A 25,996-nucleotide genomic window follows, 5' to 3' on the forward strand; every position below is an offset into this window, starting at 1 on the left:
ATCCTCTGTTCTCAAACGCTAATCTTTGGTACTTAGCTAATCAACAATCTTTTTTTTTTTTTTTTTCATCTTCTTCCCATTTGAAGTGTGGCGCTGGAAGAAAGCTTTACAGATACCCTGAACTGACAGGAAGTCAAATTAATAGGTTGCAGATCAAATGAAGGCTGGAGTTTCCACCACATGGAAACTCTAGATGGTGCAGAATACGGCGGCAAGAATTCTTACACGGGTGAAAAGATACCACCATATTTCCTCCACTCTGGCATTGGCTGCCCATTCACTTCCACGTTGATTTCAAATTCCTAACGATGATATATAAAGCCCTAAATGGTTTAGGACCTCGATATCTGGCAGAGCACTTCCTCCCACCCAGTTCTGCCAAAGTCACTCGTTCCACCCAGGCCAGGCAGCTGAGGGTCCTAACACTGAGGGAGGTCTGGAAAGAAAGAATGAGTAACTGGGCCTTCTCGGCAGTGGCCCCTTGCCTCTTGTCCATGGAGATCCGACTGGCTCCCTCTCTGGGTGTCTTCAGGTGTAAACTTAAGACCTGGTAATTTGGGCAGGATTTCCCTCCTACCGTATCTTACATTCTATGTTTTCGCCATCTTGGATTTATGCATATGTTTATTGGGACGTGGTGGTGCTGCGGGCTAAACCGCAGAAGCCTGTGCTGCAGGGTTAGAAGACCAAGCAGTCGTAAGATCGAATCCACGCGACGGAATGAGCGCCCGCCGCTTGTCCCAGCTCCCGCCAACCTAGCGGTTCGAAAGCATGCAAATGCAAGTAGATAAATAGGGACCACCTCAGTGGGAAGGTAACAGTGTTCTGTGTCTAAGTTGCACTGGCCATGTGACCACGGAAGATTGTCTTCGGACAAACGCTGGCTCTATGGCTTGGAAACGGGGATGAGCACCGCCCCCAAGAGTCGAACATGACTGGACAAAAATTGTCAAGGGGAACCTTTAACTTTACCTTTATCTTATTGGTCTAACTATTTTTTAAATTGCCGCCCAGAGTAGACCTTTGGTCTAGATGGGCGGGGTAGATAAATAATAATAATAATAATAATAATAATAATAATAATAATAATAATAATAATAATAATAATAATAATAATAATAATAATAATAATAATAATAATAATAATATTTATTTATTTATTTATTTATTTATTTATTTATTTATTTATTTATTTATTTATTTATTTTATTTTATTTCTATCCCGCCTATCTGATCATATTAGACCACTCTAGGCGGCTTACAGTAAAAAACAACAATATAATTTTAAAACTTTACAGCAGAAGCGTAAATGAAAATAAAGAACAGAATAAGAGAAAGATCGTCAAGGGTTTTCTGTTGGGAAGGCCTGCCTATACATCAATGTTTTTAGTTGTTTCTTAAAAATGCCCAGCGAGGGAGCCGTGCGAATCTCAGGGGGCAAGTTGTTCCAAAGGCGAGGAGCCACCGCCGAGAAGGCCCGGTTTCTGGTCTTTTCCTTTCGGGCCTCTCTCGGCGTTAGGCTCCTCAGCCTTATCTCCTGGCTCGCGCGAGTGACACGGGTAGATCTTGGTGGGAGAAGGCGTTCCGCCAAGTATCGAGGTCCTAAACCGTTTAGGGCTTTATAAGTAAGCGTTAACACTTTGAAATCAATGCGGAATCGGATGGGCAGCCAATGCAATGCGGCCAGAGTGGGGGAGATATGTTGGTATCTTCTCAGCCCACTGAGTAGTCTGGCCGCCGCATTCTGCACCACCTGTAGTTTCCGCAGCAATCTCAAAGGTAGCCCCACGTAGAGCGCATTACAGTGGTCTAATCTCGAGACTACAAGCGCATGCACCAGAGTGGTGAGAGACCCCACATCAAGGTAGGGCCGCAGCTGGGCTATCCGCCTGAGATGGAAAAAAGCAGAACGGACCACGGATGCCACCTGGGTCTCCATGGTGAGCGCCGGGTCAAGATGGACACCCAAGCTATGGACCCCATCCCTGGCGGGCAGGGTCACCCCCCCGAAAATGAGGGAGTTTCCCATGTCCCCAGGTGTGGGGGCGCCCACCCTCAGTACCTCCGTCTTGTCCGGGTTCAGCCTCAGCCCGTTCTCCTGCATCCATTCCTGTACAGCCTCCAGGCAACGCCGAAGGGACAGAACGGCATCTCCTGCAGTTGGAAAAAAGGAGATGTAGAGCTGTGTGTCATCCGCATATTGATGGCACTGTGCTCCACACCTCCTGATGACCCCTCCCAGCGGCCTCATGTAGATGTTAAACAGCATTGGGGAGATGATCGACCCCTGAGGGACCCCACAGTTAAGGCACCACGGGGCCGAAACATTCTCCCCAAGCTGTACTCTCTGGGGACGGTCCTCCAAGAAGGAACGGAGCCAAGCAAAAGCCCGGCCACCTATCCCCAACTCGGCGAGCCTCCCCAGGAGGATACCATGGTCAATGGTATCAAAGGCCGCTGAGATATCGAGGAGGACCAACAGAGACACTTTGCCCCTGTCGGCCTCCCTCAATAAGTCATCACACAGGGCGACCAATGCCGTCTCTGTCCCATGGCGCGGCCTGAAGCCCGACTGGAATGGATCCAGGGCATCTGTTTCATCCAGGAACGCCTGGAGCTGATCGGCCACCACCCTCTCGACTACCTTGCTTAAGAAAGAAACATTGGCGACGGGCCTATAGTTGCCAATTTCGTCCGCCGCCAAACTAGGTTTCTTTCTTATGGGCCTAATGAGTGTTTCCTTGAGGGCAGAGGGAAATCTACCCTCAAGGAAAGACCCATTAATTATTACAGTAGCCCATTCCGTTGTTGAGGGCCTGGCTGCCTTGATTAGCCAGGCCGGGCAGGGGTCCAAAGAGGAGGTGGTGGCACGACAGCGATCAAGCGTCCTGGCCACAGTGTCGGGCGATACGGGCTGAAAATAATAATAATAATAATAATAATAATAATAATAATAATAATAATAATAATAATAATAATAATAATAATAATAATAATAATAATAATAATAATAATAATAATAATAATAACAACAACAACAACAACAACAACAGCAGCAGCAGCAGCAGCAGCAACAACAACAACAATAACAACAACAACAACAAAAAGAAACTTAAATTACTAAACTGAAGTTGTTGTACTTTGAACATGTCATGAGAAGACAATTTTGTTGTTTAGTCATTAAGTCATGTCCGACTCTTCGTGACCCCATGGACCAGAGCATGCCAGGCCCTCCTGTCTTCCACTGCCTCCTGGAGTTTGGTCAAATTCATCTTGGTACCTTCGATGGCACTCTCCAACCATCCTGTCCTCTGTCATCCCCTTCTCCTCTTGCCTTCACACTTTCCCAAGCTACAAGGCTGGGCCTGCTGAATGGCCGCCAGGTAAAAAAAATGGCTGCCCACTGTGTTTAGGGACAGATTCCTCACTTAAGAGGCAGCGAAAATGGCCGCCGTATGGAGGATCTTCGCCCATAGGAATGCATTAAACAGGTTTTAATGCGTTTCTATGGGCTTTTTAAAATCGCATAGCGACAAAATCGCTTAGCAGTGATTTTTGCTGCACGGATTAACGTTGCTATGCGAGGCACCACTGTATAGTGCTCAGTTGTGATTTACAAACTGTTCCTATTCTAGGTAGGTATACTTTATTACGGTCAAAGACCAGTAAAACCAGAACAGTATAAAATAGATACATACAATTATTGTTTAGGAAAGTCGAGCAGGGTAATAAAATTCCATTAAAACATGATAAAACAAACCCTTATTTCCAATTAATAACATAATATATCCTTGATATAGATAAAACCACAGATATTGTTGTATTAAAAATATTATATTGTCGATCTAAAATCACCTACCCAAACATCTGTTTACGAATAACCATTGCTGCAGCACAGAATTTGGCCACTTGTCTAGTAATATAAGGGGTACTGTCAGAGAGTAGCCACTGCACATAATCCTCCTCTGATCTCCCAGGAGATTTACAGATAATAGATGATAAAAGCTCCATGTGAAGATCCCGATAACAGGTACAAAAAAGAAGAACATGACCAACTGTTTCAACTTTATCACTATTACAGGGGCAGAGACAATCTGATGCAGGCAAACCTCGAAATCTTCCCTCCAGAAGCTTAGAAGGTAGTACGTTAAGCCTAGCTAGCGTAAAAGCCCTTATGGCTTTAGATGACATAGTGCTGGCTAAGTACGAGGAGGTGATAAAGGCAGATTTCTTAAGGAAGTTATATTTCCCTAACTGGCCAACATGGTCCTGTAATTCAATGTCCCATACCCTTAACTTCACCGCTTTAATGGCATCTGTAAGACCCATTGCTATAAGTATACTGGGGGAAAAGCCAATTTTCAATATCTCTTCTGTTATGTGCTTCTTCCACTCCGACTGAAAAGAATCTAGTAGGATCAGTGGGGCCAAGCCTTCTAATGAAAAAATCAGTTTAATCCAGTATATCAGCATAAGGACTTTAGCCTGTGCTTTAATGGATTTTAACCCGACCTCTAAATGGAGAGCCACATTGGAAGTACAAGGTGGGACTCCAAGGATGGCTCTCACAAACTTGGTCTGAACAATCTCCAGAGGTCGTAAATTAGCATAGGCGAACAGTTGAGAACCATAAAGCATTTGTGATATAGTCCTGGCCTTGAAAACTTGTAATACCGAAGGTACATGTTTACCCCCAACAGTATGAAAAAATCTTGTTATTGCCACAGTATTTTTCTGGGCATTCATTGCAGCGTGGTTTACATGAGTAACCCAGGATCCTGAAGAGTGAAAAACTATGCCAAGGTATTTATAGCATGCTACTTGCTCTACAGGGTGACCATTTAGAGACCATTTGTGTTTTATTCTCCTTCTACTCACCACCATAATCTTGGTTTTAGCATAGTTAATTATTAGTTGTTCTTCATTACAGTAGGTGGAGAAGGATCTCAGAAGTCTTCTAAATCCCATGCACGTAGTTGACAATAGAACGGCATCATCAGCATAAAGTAGAGTTGAAATTGGGCGAGAGGCAAGTTTTGGTTGGTGAAAGTTGGGGTTACTTAAATTTCCAACCAAGCCATTGATATAGAAATTGAACAATGTGGGGGCTAGTATGCATCCTTGTCTCACCCCATTAAGTACAGAGACCTGGTTGGATAAGATCCCCACGGAGTTACAAAGAACCCGCAAATGTGTATTTTCATGAAGTCGCCGCATTAACAGAAGAAGCCGTTTATCAATACTTGTGATCTCAAATTTAGTCCAAAGGCGTTCCCTTGGTATGAGATCAAAAGCAGATTTGAAGTCTATGAAGGCTGCATATAGAGCACCACCTTTAAGGGCAGAGTATTTAGATGCCAGGTGGTGTAAAATAAGACCCTGGTCTATGGTGGATCTTCCCAGCCTAAATCCAGCTTCCTCCTCTGCCAGTATATTCTCATCGAGTAGCCAATCTTGTAATTTACCCAATAAATGCCTTGCATATAGTTTGCTAATAGTGTTTAGTAAGCTTATTGGACGATAGTTAGCAGGGTCCCCTCTATTTCCTCTTTTGTAAATTGGGACTACAATGGCTAGGCCCCAATCCTCTGGAAAGCATGCTGTTTTGTCAATCCAGGTGAATAAAGAGGCAAGTACTGGAGCCCACCAATCAGCGTTAGACATTATAAGGTCAGGTGGAATATAATCAGTTCCAGGAGCCTTGCCTGGTTTAAGTTGCTTAATTAACATTAAGATTTCCCTTATAGTAACTGGGGGCCATTCGGGTATATGATCGAGATCATTCTGAGAAGTTAAAGTGCTAGCTGAATGGACTGTGTAAATACTTCGGAAATGTTCTTCCCATATACTAGGCAATATATAGAAATCTTGTTTGGGAATATAATTAAGTGTACCCTTTGTTACTATCTTCCAGAAGGAAGCTGAGTCCTTCAAATTGGAAGCAGTAATTAAACATTGCCAAGTTTCCTTCTGTGCTTGAAGCTTTTTCCTTTTTACCAGAGCCTTATACTTCTTCTTAAGTGTAAACCAGTCTGATGGAATTCTAGTCAAGTTCTGTTCTCTGTAGGTCCTATAAGTGACCAATAACTCATGTTTAACTGCTTTGCACTCCGAGTCAAACCAGGGCTTTTTATGGAGAAAGCCAGTAGCTGGTTTGTCTAGCCTTTTACATGTTAGATGAGTTTGCAAAGATTGTACCATACGTTTATAGGCCTCTAAGACTGGTTCCACTGAACTTAGAGAAGTAATTAAATTACTGAAATATAAATAAGGCTCTGAAAACAGCAGCTGTCTCATGGAAGCATCCAATTCTTCTGCCCACTTAATGCGGGCCCCTCTTGTAGTGGCAGCAATGGGAGTTATAGAAACAAGGTCCGCAAACACTTTATGATTATTAAAATAGATCTTTAAAACCAAGGGTAGATGGTCGCTTTCTGCACGATATACTACATTAAAATCATGTATACGATCCATCAAGTCCCTGGAGACTAAAACATAATCTATTGTGGAAGCACCTGCTAGAGAGGTAAAGGTAAATTCACCAGGTCTATCACCGATTATGCACCCATTTAAAAGGGATAAACCTGAATTATTGATCATATACCTCAAGCGTAGACCAGCATAATTACAGCCACAATCTTTAAATTCCCTGTGATTAAAATTTGGATGAAGAATAGGTTCTGGGAATGTCACGTTGAACCGTGCAGAAAGTGCCTCATCATTTGTACCTATCCTAGCATTGCAATCCCCAGCGACTATTATAGAAGCATCAGGATACAGTTGTATTAAATGCTCAATATAATACTCTAGGTTAGCCCACAAGTCATCTGTCATCGCCCGAGATTGTTGCGGAGGAATATAAACATTAATAAGTACTAACAAACACGTAGCAATCTTCAGCGTCAAGGCAGAAGCTATCCTGATGGAAAAATCCCATGCCACTACTGTTGCCTGTAGCTTTGTTGATAAGAAGGTGGCCATACCACCCTTGGGTCGACCTCCTCTATCGCTGGGCGAGGCATTAATGGAATATGCCACATAACCATTTAACACTGGATCATTTAAAGACCATGTTTCTTGTAGTAGAATAATGTCAAAATTACTGATATAATCAATGAAGGCAGGATCCGAGGCCTTCGTCTGCCAGCCCGCAATATTCCAAGATAAAAATTTGATTGCGGGTCTTTTATGCCAAAACATGGGATCTTCCAAGTTAGGTAGCTGAAGAGGTGGAGAATCATTACCCAAGCCACAAGCTAATGGTGGCACTAAATGAAAGGGAGAAGATGACCTAACTGAATTACAATGAATTTGCATACTAACTTCATTTCCTGAGACATTGGTCATAGTATGCTTGGCATCACAGGGTTTCTCCCCATCACCTACAAGCTCTAGGCCCACTGGGTTCTTCACCTGCAAAGAATAGCTCCTGACACCATGTCAATTCTTGTGGTAATAGTTAATTTCTTGACCAAATGACTGTTTGGAAAGCCTATAGGTGTTAGCTCCCCTTGAAGTCTCGCTATTCCATCTGCTTCTATTCTTTTTAAATCTTGGATTCAGGCCCCTATTTCTTATAATGACTGGAATTGGATATCCAACAGCCAAGTCCAGATCCACACTTGGTAGGTTCATGGATGAAATATTCTTTGTCTGTGGGGGTAGCTGTTGTGAACCCTGTATGGAGGGTTGAGCCCTCTGCTTGGAGGAGTGGATCAAATCCAAAGTTATGGGGTCCTTGAATTGGTCTGTGCCGCTATCCTTGAGGGGCCTCCTGGAGTTAGGATTCTCTCTCTGGGCGTCCTTGGCTTGTGTTACAGCATGCTGGGTATTGACGCCAGATTCTTTCCCTTTTGCAGCATACTCTGGTGATTCTATAATTTAAATAAAGGTTTGTAATTCATTCTTCTTCTTTTTGGTGTACGTTTCCGGGCCTCCTTTTTCTTCACAGGTTTGGGCTTGGCCTTCACCGAGTGTAGGGGAGATGCCTTTCCACCAATCTTAGCAGGATCCTTTCCTGGAGGATAGTGTATTGTACTTGAGGAGACCGTTGTGGACATAGGTTTTGGGGAGTCTGCTTTAGGTGGCACAGGGGTAATAAGATTCCTCTGAGCCTCTGTCTGGGAACTTACACATAGAAGTAACTCTTCTAGTGTAAGCTTGTCAATTCTGTCAATAGTTTTTGGGGACAGATTGTAATAGTTCATCTTATCAGATGCACACCGTGTATGTTCAGCCTGGCTCTGGCTCTGGCTCAACTGGTCTGTAGCATTTTTGGCAAAATGCATCCTATTTTCCATCAGATGATCTGCTATAGAGGCCACAGATTGATTTATTTCCTTCAGTGTGTCTCTGATTTCTGCTAAAATTCTGCAGCTACCAGGAGACTCATGTTCCCCTGTTACTGGTGTAGTGCCTTTAGTTTCTGGCATCTCAGCATTTATACAGTTCAAGTTCTGCTCTCTAAGTTTCCCAGAGTCATCTGGCGAAATCAGACCATTAGAATCCAAGGCCCGATCTAAAGCAAAATCTGACAGTCTTAACCTGCCAAAATCTACATTCACCGTACTGTTTAGCAGGCTGCCTATGAACTGGCTACTTTCCTGTAACTGACAGTTTGTCAAGAGGCTGTCAGATAAATCGATATGAGGAGTAACAGTATTCTCTATATTGATTGTTAAGGGTTTAAGTGAACTAGCAAAGTCAGTTATCTTGGTTTGCTTCAATTTCCTTGCGGGAACAGGGTAGACTTTAGCACAATGTTTAGCATTATATGTGTTAAAGTTCCCAGGAGGAGTAAAAAGCTTGGAAGCGCTGTGGCCACATACCTGGGCCTGCGATGGTTTACATAGTTGATTACCTCCACTTGTCCTGCTGGGTCCCAGGTCCGAGACAGGTGTAATTGATATTGGAGTGCCACGCTGTATCTGTCTCAACACTGGAGGAGACAGGGTAAGATCGAGTATTTCCATATTATGAAAAATGAAAAATGTAGAATGCAAATATCCACAGAAACTGAAAGCAGTCCACAACCCAAAAGTTCTCTTAGTTTAGCCGTGCTGTTCTGTTACTCACAGAGAAGTAGCTCCCTTTTCTTGTTTCCACTGTAATGCAGATAATTCCAATAGTCTGGTAGTCAAGTTTCTATCTTTCCAAGGCCAGAAATATATATTTTCACGGTGGTATTCCTAATATTATTACTCCTTTATCTTCAGAGGCATAAACAAAGTTAATGAGGCCGCTGATAAGAGCCGGGTTTTGGTATCCACTGAATACAATCTCCGGCTACTCCCTCCTTTTCTGCTTCCAAAAGAGCAGATTCAGAGATTTAAAAACTAAAAGACTTAAAAACTGTCTAAAACCAAAGATGTTAAAAAGCTATCTAAAACTAAAATGATAAAAGCTATTTATAGCCAAGTATAAAAAGATTAAAAGGTTTAAAAGACCGGGTTAAAAGTAAAATAAAATAAAATAAGGAGGCAACCAGGAGAAAACGCTGCTGCCTCCTTCCCGTTCCTATTCTGAAAAACTGCAACTTTTCCAAGACTGCATCGGATGGTTTTTCTCTGAGGAGGCACAGTGGGGAATTGAGCTCTTGGCCATTGTGATTCAGTCCATTAAGCTATAAGCTATCAAGTGAAAACATGAGTTCAAGGATGCTCTCTCTCTCTCTCTCTCTCTCTCTCTCTCTCTCTCTCATGTTGCATAACCAAGGCATGGAAGGATGCCCAGAGAAACCTCCCCTATGGGGAGAAAGGAGGCATATAAATAATTTAGATACAGTGGTTCCTCGCTTAACGAGGATAATCCGTTCCAGCGAAATTGCTGTAGAGTGAAATCCTCATTAAGCGAAATAAAAAATCCCATTGAAACAGATTGAAAACCCGTTCAATGCGTTCCAATGGGCTGAATAACTCACCGTCCAGTGAAGATCCTCCATAGAGGCAGCCATTTTTGGTGCCTGTAAAGTGAGGAATCCATCCAAAAACACAGTGTGGAGCCATTTTACACAGCGGGTGGCCATTTTGAAGCTGCCAATCAGCTGTTTTAAAAACGTCATCTAGTGAAGAATCGGTTCCCGAAGCAAGGAACCAATCGTTGGGAAGCAAATTTTGCCTATTAAAACATTGTTTTGCGATCGCAAAAGCGATCACAAAAAGTCATTGTATAGCGGTTTCGTTGTTTAACGAGGCAATCATTAAGCGAGGCACCACTGTAAATAAATAATAAATCTGGCATGGGAAATTTCTCTGGTCATCCATCTCATCTATTTTGGCTCCAAGAGGACCCTTTAATGTGAGCACTTAAAAAGATTGTTGTTGTTCTTTAGTCGTTTAGTCATGTCCAGCTCTTCATGACCCCATGGACCTGAGCATGCCAGGCCCTCCCGTCTTCCACTGCCTCCCAGAGTTGGGTCATATTCATGTTGGTCGCTTCAATAACACTGTCCATCCATCTCATCCTCTGACATCCCCTTCTCCTCTTGGCTTCATACTTTCCCAACATCAGGGTCTTTTCCAGGGAGTCTTCTCTTCTCATGAGATGGCCAAAGTATTGGAGCCTCAGCTTCAGGATCTGTCCTTCCAGGGAGCACTCAGGGTTGATTTCCTTCAGAATGGATAGGTTTGATCTCCTTGCAGTTCCACTGTGTATTCATAAGGGATTTGTGGGACAGGAAGCAACAGTTAGAACTGGATATGGAACAACTGATTGGTTCAAAATTGGGAAAGGAGTACAACAAGGCTGTATATTGTCCCCCAGCTTATTTAATTTATATGCAGAATACATCATGCGGAAGGCTGAACTGGAGGAATCCCAAACCGGAATTAAGATTGCCGGAAGAAATATCAACAACCTCCCATATGCAGATGATACCACTCTGATGGCAGAAAGTGAGGAGGAACTAAAGAACCTTGTAATGAGAGTGAAAGAGGAGAGTGCAAAAAACGGTCTGAAACTCAACATCAAAAAAACTAAGATCATGGCCACTGGTCCCATCACCTCCTGGCAAATAGAAGGGGAAGATATGGAGACAGTGACAGATTTTACTTTCTTGGGCTCCATAATCACTGCAGATGGAGACAGCAGCCACGAAATTAAAAGACGCCTGCTTCTTGGGAGGAAAGCAATGACAAACCTTGACAGCATCTTAAAAAGCAGAGACATCACCTTGCCAACAAAAGTCCGAATAGTCAAAGCTATGGTTTTTCCTGTCGTGATGTATGGAAGTGAGAGCTGGACCATAAAGAAAGCTGACCGCTGAAGAATTGATGCCTTTGAATTGTGGTGCTGGAGGAGACTCTTGAGAGTCCCCTGGACTGCAAGGAGAACAAACCTATCAATTCTAAAGGAAATCAACCCTGAGTGCTCACTGGAAGGACAGATCCTGAAGCTGAGGCTCCAATACTTTGGCCATCTCATGAGAAGAGAGGGCTCCCTGGAAAAGACCTTAATGTTGGGAAAGTGTGAAGGCAAGAGGAGAAGGGGACGACAGAGGATGAGATGGTTGGACAGTGTCACCGAAGCAACCAACATGAATCTGACCCCACTCCGGGAGGCAGTGGAAGATAGGAGGGCCTGGCGTGCTCTGGTCCATGGGGTCACGAAGAGTCGGACACAACTAAACGACTAAACAAAACAAAACGATACCTGACTAGCCCAGTGGTTTTTCCTTCTTTCATGCTAAAGGTAAAGGTACAGGTTCCCTTCGAAGACATTCTTAGTCCAGTCGTGTCCTACTCTAGGGGGCGGTGCTCATCCTATTTCATGCTAGGTCTCATTAAAAAGGGAATTGAAACTAAAACAGCCAACATTATGATGCCATTGAACAAAACGCTGGTAAGGTCGCACCTGGAGTACTGCGTGCAGTGCTGGTTGCTGCACCTCAAAAAAGCCATTGTGCAACTGGAAAAGGCGCAGAAGAGAGCAACTCAAATGAAGACTGGTCTGGGGCACCTGCCTTACGAGGAAAGGCTACAGTGTTTGGGGCTCTTTAGTCTAAAGAAAAGGTACCTCAGGGGCGACATGATTGAGACGTATAAAATTATGCAGTGGGTGGATCAAGTGGATAGAGGGAGGCTCTTCTGTGTACCCAGAATCATCTGGTGGGGCCACTGTGAGATATGGGAAGCTGGACTAGTTGGGCCCTTGGCCTGATCCAGCAGGGCTCTTATGCTCTTCTGTTTCTGGTGGAGAAGAGTTGCACTCCTCCCTTTTTAGGACTAAGCAGCTTGGAAGCATTGGAAAATTGCCCTAAGCAGAGTAAAATAGAGAGGCCCTTTCTAGGCAGCCTAAGCCAGAGGGAGTTGTGCATTTGCCACCCCCCAGCACTCCATGACCTGCAGCGATCACTTCAGTTCAGCTAATGGGAGGGCTGGCTCTGCTTGTTCCGACTAACAGCGTCTTCTCCCTGCCATTTATTTTCCCAGCCATATTGCTTATCTTTCGTTGCTCCATACAGGAAAATGAACTTTATGATGATAACATAACTCTTTGTGAATGCTCTGGCTTCGCAGACAGATTTATTTATTAATCTAAAATATTTTTATCCCACCTTTTCTCTTAAAAAAGAACCCAAGGCAGTTTAAAAAAAAAAAAAACAACCCAAGTGGGTCCTAGATCAAATTAAAGCCGAACTGTCTCTGGAGGTAAAAATGTTGAAGCTGAGGCTGTCCTACTTTGGGCACCTATTGAGAAAGCCAGATTCTCTGGAAAAGACAGTAATTCTGGGGAAGGTGGAAGGCAGCAGGAAAAGAGGAAAAGAGGTGAACAGGCTAAGACATTTGGGAGATTGTTTATTCATGGCGTCACTATAAGTCGGAGGTGAATTGGCAGCACACAACAACAATTGAGTGATTCTGTATTTAATGGAAAAAATAAGGAATTTCTTCAGGCCAGGTCACACTCTTTGTCTGTTTAGTTCAACAACAGGGCAAGACAGTCCCCTCAGGAGGCAGAGTACAAGTTTGCTGACTCCCCTCAAGAGGTCCCTGGAGTGCCTGGCAACTTCCCAGAATTCCACTGCCTTCAGAGCGAGGCTCGTCCTTGCCATTGGAATAAGGTGGAGGGAAACAGGGAGGGAAAATGTGCAACAATGCTGATGGTGATGATGTGGCCACTGCCGGGACACAGATCCAGGTGGCAGCACCGGCTGCACACTATACTCCAGGAACTAGATCTTAGAACTGGTTATCATTTCTCTATGTGGCAGCCATAAAACAACAACAACAACAACAAAAACCACTCCATGCATCTCTCCCTGCTGTTGGAGAAAGAGGTAAGAAGAAGAGGAGGAGGAGGAGGAAGGGAAGAAAGCCACAATATTAGCGTTGGCAATTGTTGTTGTTTAGTCGTTAAGTCGTGTCTGACTCTTCTTCGTGACCCCATGGACCAGAGCACGCCAGGCCCTCCTGTCTTCCACTGCCTCCTGGAGTTGGGTCAGATTCATGCTGGTAGGTACCATGTTGTCATTGTTAGTTACCATGAAGTCATCTTCAACTCACGGAGACCCCATGAACAAAGAACCTCCAAAATGTCATGTAACCAACAGCCCTGCTGAGGTCTTGCAAACTCAAGACCATGGCTTCTTTTATGGTGTCAGTCCTTCTCATATTTGGTCTCCCTCTTTTCCTGCTGCCTTTACATTTTCATAGCATTGTTGTCTTTTTCCAGTGAGTTCTTGCCTTCCCATGACACATTCAGTGCCTAGTGCTGGTAGTACCCGGAGCAAAACCGCCTGCCCACCTGGCAATTTATTTGTCTTCTTGTTGTTTTTAAGCTCAGCAGCAGCAGCTGCTCCCCACCCACCAGTTTCTAAAAAAGAAGAAGAAGAAGCCCCAGCTTCTGGAGTGCGGCATGCGGGCACCGCCACCTTCTCCTGCTCCTCCTTCCACTGCTGGCAGCTAGTCAGGAAACCGATCAGTAAGCTAGGGAACCAGGAGGTGGGTGGTTGCTGTCGTGATAATCACTTAGGTGGCCGTCTTCTTTTCTTTTTTCTTCCTCAGCTTCCCCCTTTCTCTGGAGGAAGGAATGGGGACACCAATGCTGGCACATTGAAACAGAAGCAAAAAGCAGGAGGTTAGCAAAAAGAACCGCCTCCTGGAATATGGCTTACAGCAATCCCATCCTTTCGATGCAGGTGGGCTTAGCACTTCTCCTTCTTCTCCCACGCACTGGTAGGTAAGGAATGGGGGCATTTGGTGGGACGGAGTATATCTTCCCATGGCAAAAGCAGAATGCAGTATGCATGCCTACAAGATGGAGGACATCTGTGCAATGTTTGGGGGCAGCACTTCAGTCCCTGCTGCAGGCAACAGGAAAGGTTTGGCTACCCGGCTCAAGATTTCCTACTCTTGACTGGTAGCAACTCTCCGGAGTCTCCAGGACATCACCTGCCATCTGATCCTTTTAAGTGGAGGCACCTCAAATAGGTCCTCCAAAGTTTGGACTGAAACTGGCATGGATTCACGGCATCTGGAACATCTGTTATCACTGAGTCAAAAAAGGATATGGTTTGCAAACAAAACATCCCAGGTTCAGTCCCTGAGATCTGCAGTTAATGCTAGGGATGACTTCAGGTTCAAAAACCTGGACAGCTGCTGCTGGTCAGTGCCAGCGGTATTGAAAGAGATGGACCTGAGTTCCAATTCGCTTTAAGAAAGTTTCTTATGTTTTATAAGGGCCTTGTTCCTTTAAAACAAGGGTCGGAAACTCATAGTCACATGTTCCCCTTAGCACCTCAGGGCCCTCCTAGACCCTGGAAAAATGTAACAATAAATAAATTAATAATAAATGGGCGGCGGGGGGAAGAGGCTCAGAAAATCGTCTTGTATCTTCTAGCAGTGGTCCCCAACCTTGGGCCTCCAGATGTTCTTGGACTACAACTCCCAGGAGCCTTCACAACCCCCTCTGCTGGCCAGGATTTCTGGGAGTTGAAGTCTAAGAACATCTGGAGGCTCAAGGTTGGGAACCACTGCTCTAGGGTACAAGGGGGTTCATTTTGCCATGATTGAGGTATTCAAGCCCCCGAGGGCCATTTATACCTTTGTTAGTTTTAATTCAAGGCCTATTAGAAGGTGCAAGAAAAAAAATATAAGAAAGAAAAATTGAGGTGGGGATCTTGAGAGCAAGTGCAGTCCTACAAGGTCCAGGAAAAGGTATGTGACCCCCACAGACAGACCTCTGCGAATTGACTAGACTCATTCTGGAAGATAGAAGAAAATATAAAATTGGTGCAAGGAAGGGATGGAGGGAGGGAGGAAGGCTGAACATTGACAACAAGCTGATGTAAGTCTTCAAGCACACCTCCGGTATTGCCCAGACTGGGACATCCAGGGACCCACACATGCGTTTTCTCTTTTTTCCCTATTTTCAAAAGAGTGACTTTACAAGCCAAGGCACATCGGTTTGTGGCCTAGCTCCCAATTTCAGCTGCAGTAAATAGTGGGCAGGGGCTCCACTAGCTAATGAATCATGCAGAGGAACAGCTAACCGGGCCAGGATAAGACCAACTTCGCCATGTTTATGAAGCCTCAGAGAATTCTTATCTTTTTTTTTAAAGGTCTTGTTCCAATGATTACGTACAACATAATCAGGCCTTTCGTAAATGGAGTGCCTAAAATGTCATTTAATTAAAACTGTAAATGTGGCTCTATAGGTAAGACTATGGTCTGCAACCCCTATATCACTGAGATAGAGGAATTAACTTTCCCGTCAGCTTTGCTTAAACATAGAAAGATTCTGTTCTTGATAATCCCAGAGTGTGGGATATGTAATAATGGGCTCTAGTTACAAGAAGCCAGATTTAGGCTGAATATCAGGAAAACGTCTTAATTGTTCGAGCAGTACGACAATGGAATCCATGACCTCGGGAGGTGATGAGCTTTCCAACCCTGGAGGCATTCAAGAGAAAACTGGACAACCCTCTGTCAGATCTGCTTTGATTTGGATTCCTGCATTGAGCAGGCAGTTGGACTTGATGGCCTTAGAGCCCGCCCAACTTTACTATTCTATGATAATTTGCCAAGAGGCAGTTTCCCTACCTGGGTGATAGCTCAGTGAGTTAGAACACCCAGATGAGGGTTCGATTCCCCACTGTGACTCCCGAGAGAAAAGCCAGCCTATGTGGCCTTGGGCAAGCAATATGTTCCCAGAGCACCCCAAGCAGGGGATGGTAAACCGCTTCTGAGTCCTTATTATTTTCCCCACCCCCTTATCTCTAAAATAAGAAAGGTTTCACTATATATTTCTACAGATCAGGTTGGGCTAGGGCTAGTTGGGTGTATAAACCTTTTTCCAGCCATGGCCAAAAACACAGTATGAAATACGTAAATACAGGCTGAATTAGGATTGCATAAATCACATAATAAACTTTATAAGGCGGTATGCGAAGAATTGTTTCCAGTCTGACCGCCACCAAATGTGCCAGGAACCCCACTGAGAATGTGGGGGAATTTAGGAAACCTGTGTGGCCTTTCCCCTCCAACCCCATACCAGAATCCACAGTCCATCAGGGCTGAAGGATTCTGGGAGTTGTAGTCCATTCTCTGGATAGCAGGCTTTTGTCTGCCTCTGACCACAAAAACTGTCCTGATGGAAAAAAAAAAAAACTGTCCAGCAGGTAGAAAAGCTGTTCTGATACATTGTTGGGCCACCCGATCAGTCACAATTTGTCATTTTTTAAAAAGAAAACATAGCCATTACAACCTGGCAACTCAGAACTGAACTGCAGTGAGAATGCTGTTCTATTACACACACGTTGCCCAACCAAGGCTTCAGTTGATATTTGTTCTTTGTCACTTAAAACAGAAAGACAGACGCTGACACACAAACAGAACTCATTTTTGTCTGGCTGCTAGAAATGAACCTGGAGTTATAAAAGAAAGCGGAGGAATAAGATGAGCTGACATGTTTACAGGGTTGAGGTTATTATCTATTTCCACCCCCCCAAAAAGCTGTTATTTGATTTTCATCAAGGTGGCTCCGTCTGTGTGTTTAGTTTCTAATATTTCATAAAAATAATGGGATTAAGCATTCAGGATATACCTCCTCCACCCGAAAGAGCTTGGTTAGCAATGACGGCTCGGCTCCTTTCTGAATGGGAATGATGGATAGAAACCAGCCGAAAGTGGGGACAGAGCAGACCCCAAACTTTTTGATACCCGGTAAGGAGCAGCTAAGCCACCACCACATCGTCCCTCTCTAGCCATCAAATTAATAAATTTGGAATGGGGGGGGGAGAATTCACCAAAAATTTACGAAGACTCAGAACAAAGCCAAATTAAGTTTGCAAAGGTTTTACAGGGTGCACTAATGATTCCAAGCATTTTAAACAGTTTTTGAACATTTTAAGACACACTTAAAATAGCGAAAACGGACATCACTAAGTGAAACAGGGGACCTAAACTGTCATCGCTAAGCGAAGCAAGGTCCCGAAAATCGCTATGCGAAATTTCCCCATTGGAAACATCGCTAAACGGAGCGCAAGATCGCTCCAAAAACTTCATCGCTAAGCAAATACATTGTTAAACGAGGCAATCGCTAAGCGAGGCACCACTGTACGTAGTTCTGCGTTTGTGTTATGTGCCATCAATTTACTTCCAACAAGAGCATTTTACAGGTATGTCAGTTATATACATTTTACCATTGTTAGCCCTCCTCACTGTGAATTACCATGGCTGAATAAGAATTTGAACCCAGGTTCCCTGAGCCCTAGCCCAACACTCTGTCCAATAGAGTGCCCAGCCTCTTACAGTTCATAGTTGTACAGAAGAGGGAATTTCTGCAGGTGTAAAGTACACAATAGGCAACACCTGCTGAAATTACTACTACAAGGAAATTAACCTGGCTCTTTTTTGCTTGACGGGCCTTAGGCTGGCTAAACTGGCATCACCAGTTCAATCACAATCTATTCGAGGCAGCTGTGTAGCGAGGATAGGGCTCACAGGGTTGAAGTCCTATCACCTTCTGAATAGACACAGAACGCCGTTACGTTCCTACAGTTCTCACCATTTGTAATGATACAATTGGAACATAGAATGTTCATAAACATTCGAAGATAGCTGACCATTACAAAAGCCCCCCCAAACAATTCAGGATAAATGTTTGCCTGTATCAGCAAAGCAGAGAAGCTCTTTGTAAAGCCAGACAGGCTTGGGCAAATAGGATTACAAGATCAAAAAACATAGAAGGAGCCACAGTGGGGAAGGCTTTTCCCAACGGTCATGATTAGGATGGTGACTCAGCTTGAGGTTTTTGTCTGAACTCAATAGATGATAAACTGTATCCCCCAGGGAGGTTCAGAATCTTGGATAGCACCTTTAAAGTGCCACGAGGCTACAGCTGCATACAGCTACATCCTTCCTTATTCGTACAATGGGACATAGAATGTTCACAAACATTTGAAGATTGTCAACATTTTAGTACAATGCATTATAGATATCTATCAGCAAAGCAGGTAAGTCTTTTGTAAAGCTGCTCTCTTTCACCCCCGCAACGACATCATCCCACCTTTGCTGTCTTGAAAAAGTTAGTCAGTTTTAGATGGGGTTTCTCAGTCACCAAGCTAAACACAATGGTAATAAATCAGACTATACATGACTAGGGGTTTCTTTATCTCGGTTGTGAATAGTGGGAAAGTAGACAGAAAGGAAAGTGTACAATAATGCTGTCTTTGTTAATTCATCAGTTATTTCAAGACAGTTTGGCAAAAAGCATCTATCAAGACCCAGCTACCTTATGTTCCAGGCTAGAGTCTTTAAACATCAGGGAGAACGGCTTGATATGCTCTCTTCGCAATTTATCGCCACTCCGCAAGTCGATGGTGTGTTCTATTCGCTTGTTAATTTCCTCAGGCCCAGACTGGACATGCAAAGCTTGTGCAAGATGGTTTGGAAGCAGATTTATTGAATTTCTTGTTAGGGCAGCCAGAGTCTAGGGGAAAGCACATGCAAAAAGAATAAACTTGCTAGTCCCCTTTGGGTTAAAAAAAAAAAAGCAACCTTTTGAAGAGATTATGTTGCATTGCAAATGGTAACAGCATTCCATGCAATTCATTCATCCCACATTGGCCAAAAATGTTAAAGATGCACACAAAGAGAATGGAGAAACTGCTTTGATGGCGTGTTTGCAATGGGTCTGGAGGCTATTTGCAATTCCCTTCTAACCAGGCATTCACGGTGAACGTTTTCACCAGCACTGCACACCAGTTTTGCCTGAAGCCCACCTTGGCTGAAACCCAAACTGTGAAGTCAAATCCACACATTCCACTGACTGGTGTGAGATCTGGACGAAAGGATCACGTCAGATTCAATTCTGGGGCGAAGCAAAGCGAAGCAAAGACTGTTCATATGTGGCACAGGGTTCAACCAAAGCATAGGTTCACGTCAAAACTGGAAGGAGGGTTGCAATACTTCACCCAGATCACAGGCCATCTTTACTGACATTCATGCTTTCCAAGGAAGACCACTCCAGGTGGTTCCTTAACCCGAGAAACCCATCAAAACAGTTTCCAAAGCAAGGGCAAGAGATGTGGTGTTTCTTAATAAATTAGCATGGAACCCATGGAAAAGATTATTATTATTTTTTTGGCAGAATTTGGAATCTTTTTGAAAGAAGGAACATATTATATCATTCATCACCAAAAGGCAGCCATGTTATTACTGCTGTTTTAGTTGCAAAATAAAGTCACTGCAAAATAAACTCACTGCTACTAATGGGTTGTGCAGCCTTCCCAGCAGGGGAAAAAAAAAGGCATTTCCCCCCCTACTGGCCAATTATGATAATGCAGCCCAATAATATTTACGAAAAATCTAAAAGATGAAACAAAAGAATACTTCAGTTGCATCTCAGGATCGAAAAGACAACGGTAAAAGTACAAGTGCTTCCAAAGATACTTTTGAGCTCCCTTATCAAGTAACCTTTGAAACTAACTAGAAAACATGATTTTAATTGTCTTACCTTTTTATTGTATTTTAATTGTTGTAAGCCGCCCAGAGACCTTTGGGTAGTGTGGGCGGCATATAAGCTAAATAAATAAATAAATAAATAAATAAATAAATAAATAAATAAATAAATAAATAAATAAATAAATAAATAAATAAATAAATTTATTTATTTAAAGTGTGTTGAACCCTAAAGTAATTTTGCACATCTTTCCACAAAAGTAACTATTTACTCCAAGTGCTTGAGCTCCCCCCTGCCAATAATAATAATAATAATAATAATAATAATAATAATAATAATAATAATAATAATAATAATAATAATAATAATAATAATAATAATAATAATAATAATAATAATAGAAAAGGTTATTCTTAGCTGGCAAGTTCACTTTAATCCATAAAGGTACTTATGTGCTCAGATGCATACACAGGCTTCTTGCATATATTGATGGTGCATTCGTTTTACTGGGGGCCCCCGTGAAAAGGCATGTGCCCACATGCCACAGCATTCCCAGTGGGATCAAGTGATTAGCCATCTTGAGTAGGTGAGAGGTATTTATTCATTGAAATTCATATGTAAAGGTAAAGGTAAAGGTTCCCCTTGACATTTAGTCCAGTTGTGTTTGACTCTAGGGGGCGGTGCTCATCCCCGTTTCCAAGCCATACAGCCAGCGTTTTGTCCGAAGACAATCTTCCGTGGTCACATGGCCAGTGCGACTTAGACACGGAATGCTGTTACCTTCCCCCCGAGGTGGTCCCTATTTATCTACTTGCATTTGCATGCTTTTGAACCGCAAGGTTGGCGGGAGCTGGGACAAAGCAACGGGAGCTCACTCCGTCGCGTGGATTCGATCTTATGACTGCTTGGGCTTCTGACCTTGCAGCACAGGCTTCTGCGGTTTAGCCCACAGCGCCACCACGTCCCTCGTAAATTCATAGTTAACATAAAATGATCCCTGATAGAACAGGGCCTATTATCATTCTATTGCAGTTCTAAAGGCCTATTACAGGTACTGCATTCTGTCCACTCAGAGCCGCCCACATGCTTATGGGAAGCTCACAAGAAGGACGTGACCACATACAATTCTCCTGCTGCTGCTCCCCCATAGCTAATACTGCAGGAGTTAGTAGCTCTGATACTGGAGATGATGTCTCAATGATTTAGCGTCACCTCAACAGTCATTGGTGTTGCTCAAACCTCTGCAGCCTAAATCCAATGGTTGTCCTAACTATATTTGGGAGCCATTGGAACACAAGAGATGCTCTTTCCATTCAGCAGTTGATTCAATGGGTCTACACCAGCTGGGACCAGCCAATGGATTCACACGCACCACTTTATCCAACCCTGCTTTAAAGCTGTCCGATTTGATAGTTTTTACCACTATCATATAAACTGGCTGGATAGCTCAAGAGTTTAGGCATCTGGCTGTGGAGCCAGAGGTTTGGCATTTGATTCCCTGCTATGCCTCCTGGGAGAGGAGCCAGCCTGCGTGGCCTTGGGCAAGCTGCACAGTCCGAGGGTGTCCCCAGAAGAGAATGGAGCACCACCTCTGAGTATTCTCTACCTGGAAAACCCTGGAAAGGTTCAGCATAAGTTGGAATCATCTTGTTGGTACAAAACACAACACAACACATCATATGACAGTGAATTCCGTATTTTATGAAATGTGTAAACTGTGTGTCGTGATCACTAGGGCTGTGTATGGCTCCCTGGTTTGATTTAGAGGCCTAGTCAACCCTTCAAAATGGTCCCCACTTCTATCTGGGGCAATTTGTGCCCTGCCTCAATCCGTCTGGGCTTCTGATCTGAATTGATTCATGAACAGTCAGATTGCCAGGCTTCCACAGACTTGCATTGAAAATATCAATCAAGGGCTATACTTCTTTTATATTTGCCCTTACATTTACAGTTGTACCTCACAAGACAATTGCCTCATGGGATGATTAATCCACAAGATGATGTTTTTTTGCGATTGCTGTTGCACTTCGCAAGACGGTTTTTCCTATGGACGATTTTCGCAAGACGATATTTGGGTCCATCATTCGCAAGACAATTTTTTTTAAAAGACCGATGCTTTGCAAGACAGTTTTTCCCCCATTGGAATGCATTAAATAGATTTCAATTTTCACGGGACAAATTAACATCATCTTGCGAGGCACCACTGAAACTTCAAGCCACGATAGAACTAAAGAGGAAAATAAGCAAGGCAGATTTCAAGCAGGCTAGCATTAGAGGTTTCCTTATTAGGCACCTTCAAAAGGTGCTTTTAAAAAAAAACATCAAATACAGTTTTTAGCAAGTACCATTCATTTCCCTTGCTGCTGCCTGGATACCTATATAGACCTGGTGCTTCCAAAGGAGGAGGAGATGGTGAAGGAAGTAGGTGCTGGCACAGACTTTCTCCCCACTGCCTCCACCTACTTGCCTAGTTTGGGTTGCTTCTTGACTGGCTCCAGAGTCCATGTGGCTAAGGTACTATATGGAAACACAACCAAATAAATCACCCTCACACAGGCAATTATTTTGGCTACTCTATCCTTGCTGTCCTGCAAGCAAGCAAAGACCTTCCTCTGCAGGCAAGCTTTCCCTTAATGACTTCCTACAGGAGTGTGACTTTTTGAGGGATTGTTGTACATTACTGCTCTGACTGAGTCTTTAGCCCTACTTGCGCTTACCACCTCTCAGAGTGGGATTTGTTTGCTCCTTTTTAATATTCGTATACTTATCGTTTCAGCTTTAATATGGTCTTTTAGCAATGTAAGCTGCCTCTTTATACTCCTTGTATGTTAACTTTAAATATTGTCAGTTAATGATATAAACCACCATTGTATAGTCATTGTTTTCAGCTTTAAAGATAGTCTTTCAGTGATGTCAGCTGCCTTGGGTCCTTTTGAAGGAGAAAGGTGGAGTAAACATATTTTAAATAAATAATAAATACATACCCCTCTCCAGAATTCCTTGGCCTTGAGAACCCTGGAGCTGGGTGTTAGCCAAGCTCTGGAGGTGGGTGGTGAGAGGGAGGGAGGGTGGGATGATCCCATTGATATCCTACTCTTATTCTCCTTCCCTTGTGAGAATTGTGGGGCTGTGCCTGCCACACGGCAGCAGTTGTGGTCCTTCTCTTCCCACCTCAGGTGGGGGAAGAGCTTCAGCCAATGCCATCTGTCATGCTCTGTGATGGGGAGTGTGCCTCAGACTGCATGTCAGAGTTGTTAAAAAGCCATGACATCAACATTCATTGCATCATCCCTCCCTATGGCCTGGGCTTTTACTCTCTCACTTCAGATGTCTGCTTCTTCAGCCCACTTCAGACACTTTTGCTGTGTCTCGGAGCCGGTTCTGACTATTTGATATGTAGGCATCCTTCAGTCTCAAGAGACTATGGTAACCTGCTCTGGTCTTGGAATGGCGTTATTTGATATGAATGAGGCTGATCCAGTTAATAGTTCAGTCTTTAGCTAAATCTAGTCCACAGCCCTCTTGATCAACATTAACATCCAGAACACTTTTGATATGTGTAATCCTTGGAGGGTCTTGGGGCACAAAATTGCTTCCCAGATCTCCAGCAATATGCCCACCCCTGAGACAAACGGTGGCTCAGCATCTAGTTTCCAGCAGTAGTTCCAGATAGATGGTTATAATGGCCTCTCTCAATTGTTCATCCCCCAGAAGTTGATAATCAGCAGTAAACTGGTTCTAAACATGGGAGTTCCACTTAACCAGCATGGCCCCAGATGCTAGAAGACCAATCCTCTATTAATTTGTTTAATCCCCTCATAAATGAATGATCATTGCTACATTGTGTAGCAATGAGTTCCATTTGCCAACTGTCTGCCATATGGAGAAACTTCTTCTTTTGCCTGTCAAAAATCCCCCACTCCCGAACATCTTTGGATGATTCTGAGTTCTAGTGTCATAAGAAAAGAAAAATATATCTGTACCTAAATCTTGTAAATAAATTCAGACCAATTATAATCCTGCCAAACAACCATTCCCACGTTTGCTAAGATGTGGCAGTAAAGGGTTAGAGAACACTTAAAACAGTCCATTCAACTGAATTTCTGTGTCAGGAGTAGAGGATGGACAGACTGCTTGTCTGCACTGATTCCTTGTCCTCATAACTAAGCTACGGATTAATCCATTCACTTCTCTCTACTTTTTAATAGCAGTCATATTTTTAAATCTATATCACAAACTTTAATCGTATTTTTTTCCTCAATTAACTCCCTTCTTCCCATATCATGGGAAGACAAGACTCATAAAAGACAATAATGCTGGGAAAAGCGGAAGGCAGCAGGAAAAGAAAGACTGAACATGAGATGGATTGTCTCCATAAAGGAAGCCATGTTGTTTCTAAGACCTAAGCAAGGCAAGGATCAAGTTGGAGAATCATCAAAGGTCATAAGATGGGGTCAGGCACCTTTCTCAGATTGCCTTTATGAGCACTGGATATCCATAGTACAAAACGGTTCTTAAAACCTCCAAAGGAGTGTTAAATAACCTTCAAGAACAATGGTTTAGATCATTGCCATGCTAGACTTCAGGAAGTATTTCTATTACCTCTCACATTTTGCATACTCCTGTTCATGTAGTATGTATAAATGTCCATCTACTAAGGCTAAATTCCAGCTGTCTGAAGAACTGGCTTGCAGCTCACAATGGCTTGTGTCAAATAAAGCATGTGAGTCTTCAAAGTGACACAGGACTCTTGGTTGGTTTTGGTGCAACAGACAACAAAACAACATGGCTTCCACCCTGAAAATTTATATTTCTCTAGGTTGTTGTGCCGGGTAGGTGGGGCTCGTCAGCCCTGGAAGGCAGCCCATCTAGGAGAAGGAAAACTCCAATTTCAAAACTCCACTGCCTTGTGGCTATATCCACTGATGGAAAAGGCTTCAGGAGTTAACCTCGAGGCAAAATCCGGAGCTGGAGTCCCGAAGGCAGCATGTGTCATTCTGCCAATTCCTGCGACATTGCTGGAACCAGTTGTATTGGCTCTTGCCTTTGCATTGGACCATTTCAGCAACATGGAGAGGGGGGATCTGCTGCTTGGGTAACAGCCTATCTTCCATATTACTTTACCCATACCTTCATGCTCTGGAGAGGACACTCCTCGATTCAGAGCATGTTACCATAGTCTCTCGAGACTGAAGGATGCCTATGCTATGTGAAAATAAAATGGGCAGGAGCATTGTGTCTGCCAGATGTCTTGGGAAGAAGGAGAAATTACAAATTTGGTCAGTAAATATAGCCTGATATATTTAAGTAGGTACTGGCTGGAAGAATAGATGGTATATAAGTTCTATTTGTTTACTTGTTTCTTCTTATTCAAATGAAGGGGGGGAGAGATGCCTGTTATATACTGTATATTTTCTCCCACTGCATCTGCTATTTTAACATCATCATGGTGCATGCTTCAATGTAGGGAAAGTGCAAAAAAAAAAAAAGAGTGTCAAAATGGAGACAAATGTGCAACTATAGAACTAGTGGATGCAGAGAACATTTCTGCAATAGCCAGATATATTTTTCCCCCCAACAATGAACAGAGAGGATTGTTACTTTGGGACAGGATGCCTGAGATGCAAAAGGACAGCTGGCATAGAAAAACCTCTATGAGATGAAGGTTTACTTTAACTTATGTGGACACGCCAGACAAGTAGAACTAAGTTACGTGCAGACATGGAAGCAAGATATTATGTCACTGTGGATTTGCCCAATGAAAATCGGAAGGGAAACTCAAGATGACCTTCTGCCACACTGACTCATCAGTCTTTCAAATGAGGCAGAAAGATGGGTGTCTTAGGGCATGTTAACCTTTTCCTCTTTAATTTCTTTAAGCAGGCAGCCTTTGCCAGGGATTTGGTGACACAGCCAATAAAACAAAAGAAAACTTTGCATGGATCTTACAAACCTTACAGGGAAGGCTGTTGAGAATGGATGCAGGCAGGAGTTCAGCAAAACCCATTCTAATCTTGGCTATAGAGTAGTGCCCCACTTGACGACAAACCTGCTTGACGATGAAATCACTTAACAATGAGTTTTTTGCGATTAC

At 43.4% G+C, this 25,996-nt stretch overlaps 1 protein-coding gene across 2 annotated transcripts in view; it reads right to left on the minus strand.

Moving 5' to 3' along the window:
• Positions 1-25,996, minus strand: part of ADCY8 (adenylate cyclase 8) — a 154,202-nt gene that overhangs the window by 36,181 nt on the left and 92,025 nt on the right. The window contains exon 8 of one of the 2 annotated variants that reach the window (XM_072999344.2): positions 18,733-18,930. The exons of the other annotated variant lie outside the window; for it this stretch is intronic. Within the exon in view, the coding sequence (XP_072855445.2) occupies positions 18,733-18,930 (198 nt within the window). The remainder of the gene's footprint in view (positions 1-18,732; positions 18,931-25,996) is intronic. 2 annotated transcript variants of the gene reach the window in all.

This window comes from Pogona vitticeps, chromosome 4 (genome assembly GCF_051106095.1).
Source record: "Pogona vitticeps strain Pit_001003342236 chromosome 4, PviZW2.1, whole genome shotgun sequence".
In the NCBI taxonomy this organism is placed as follows: Eukaryota; Metazoa; Chordata; class Lepidosauria; order Squamata; family Agamidae; genus Pogona; species Pogona vitticeps.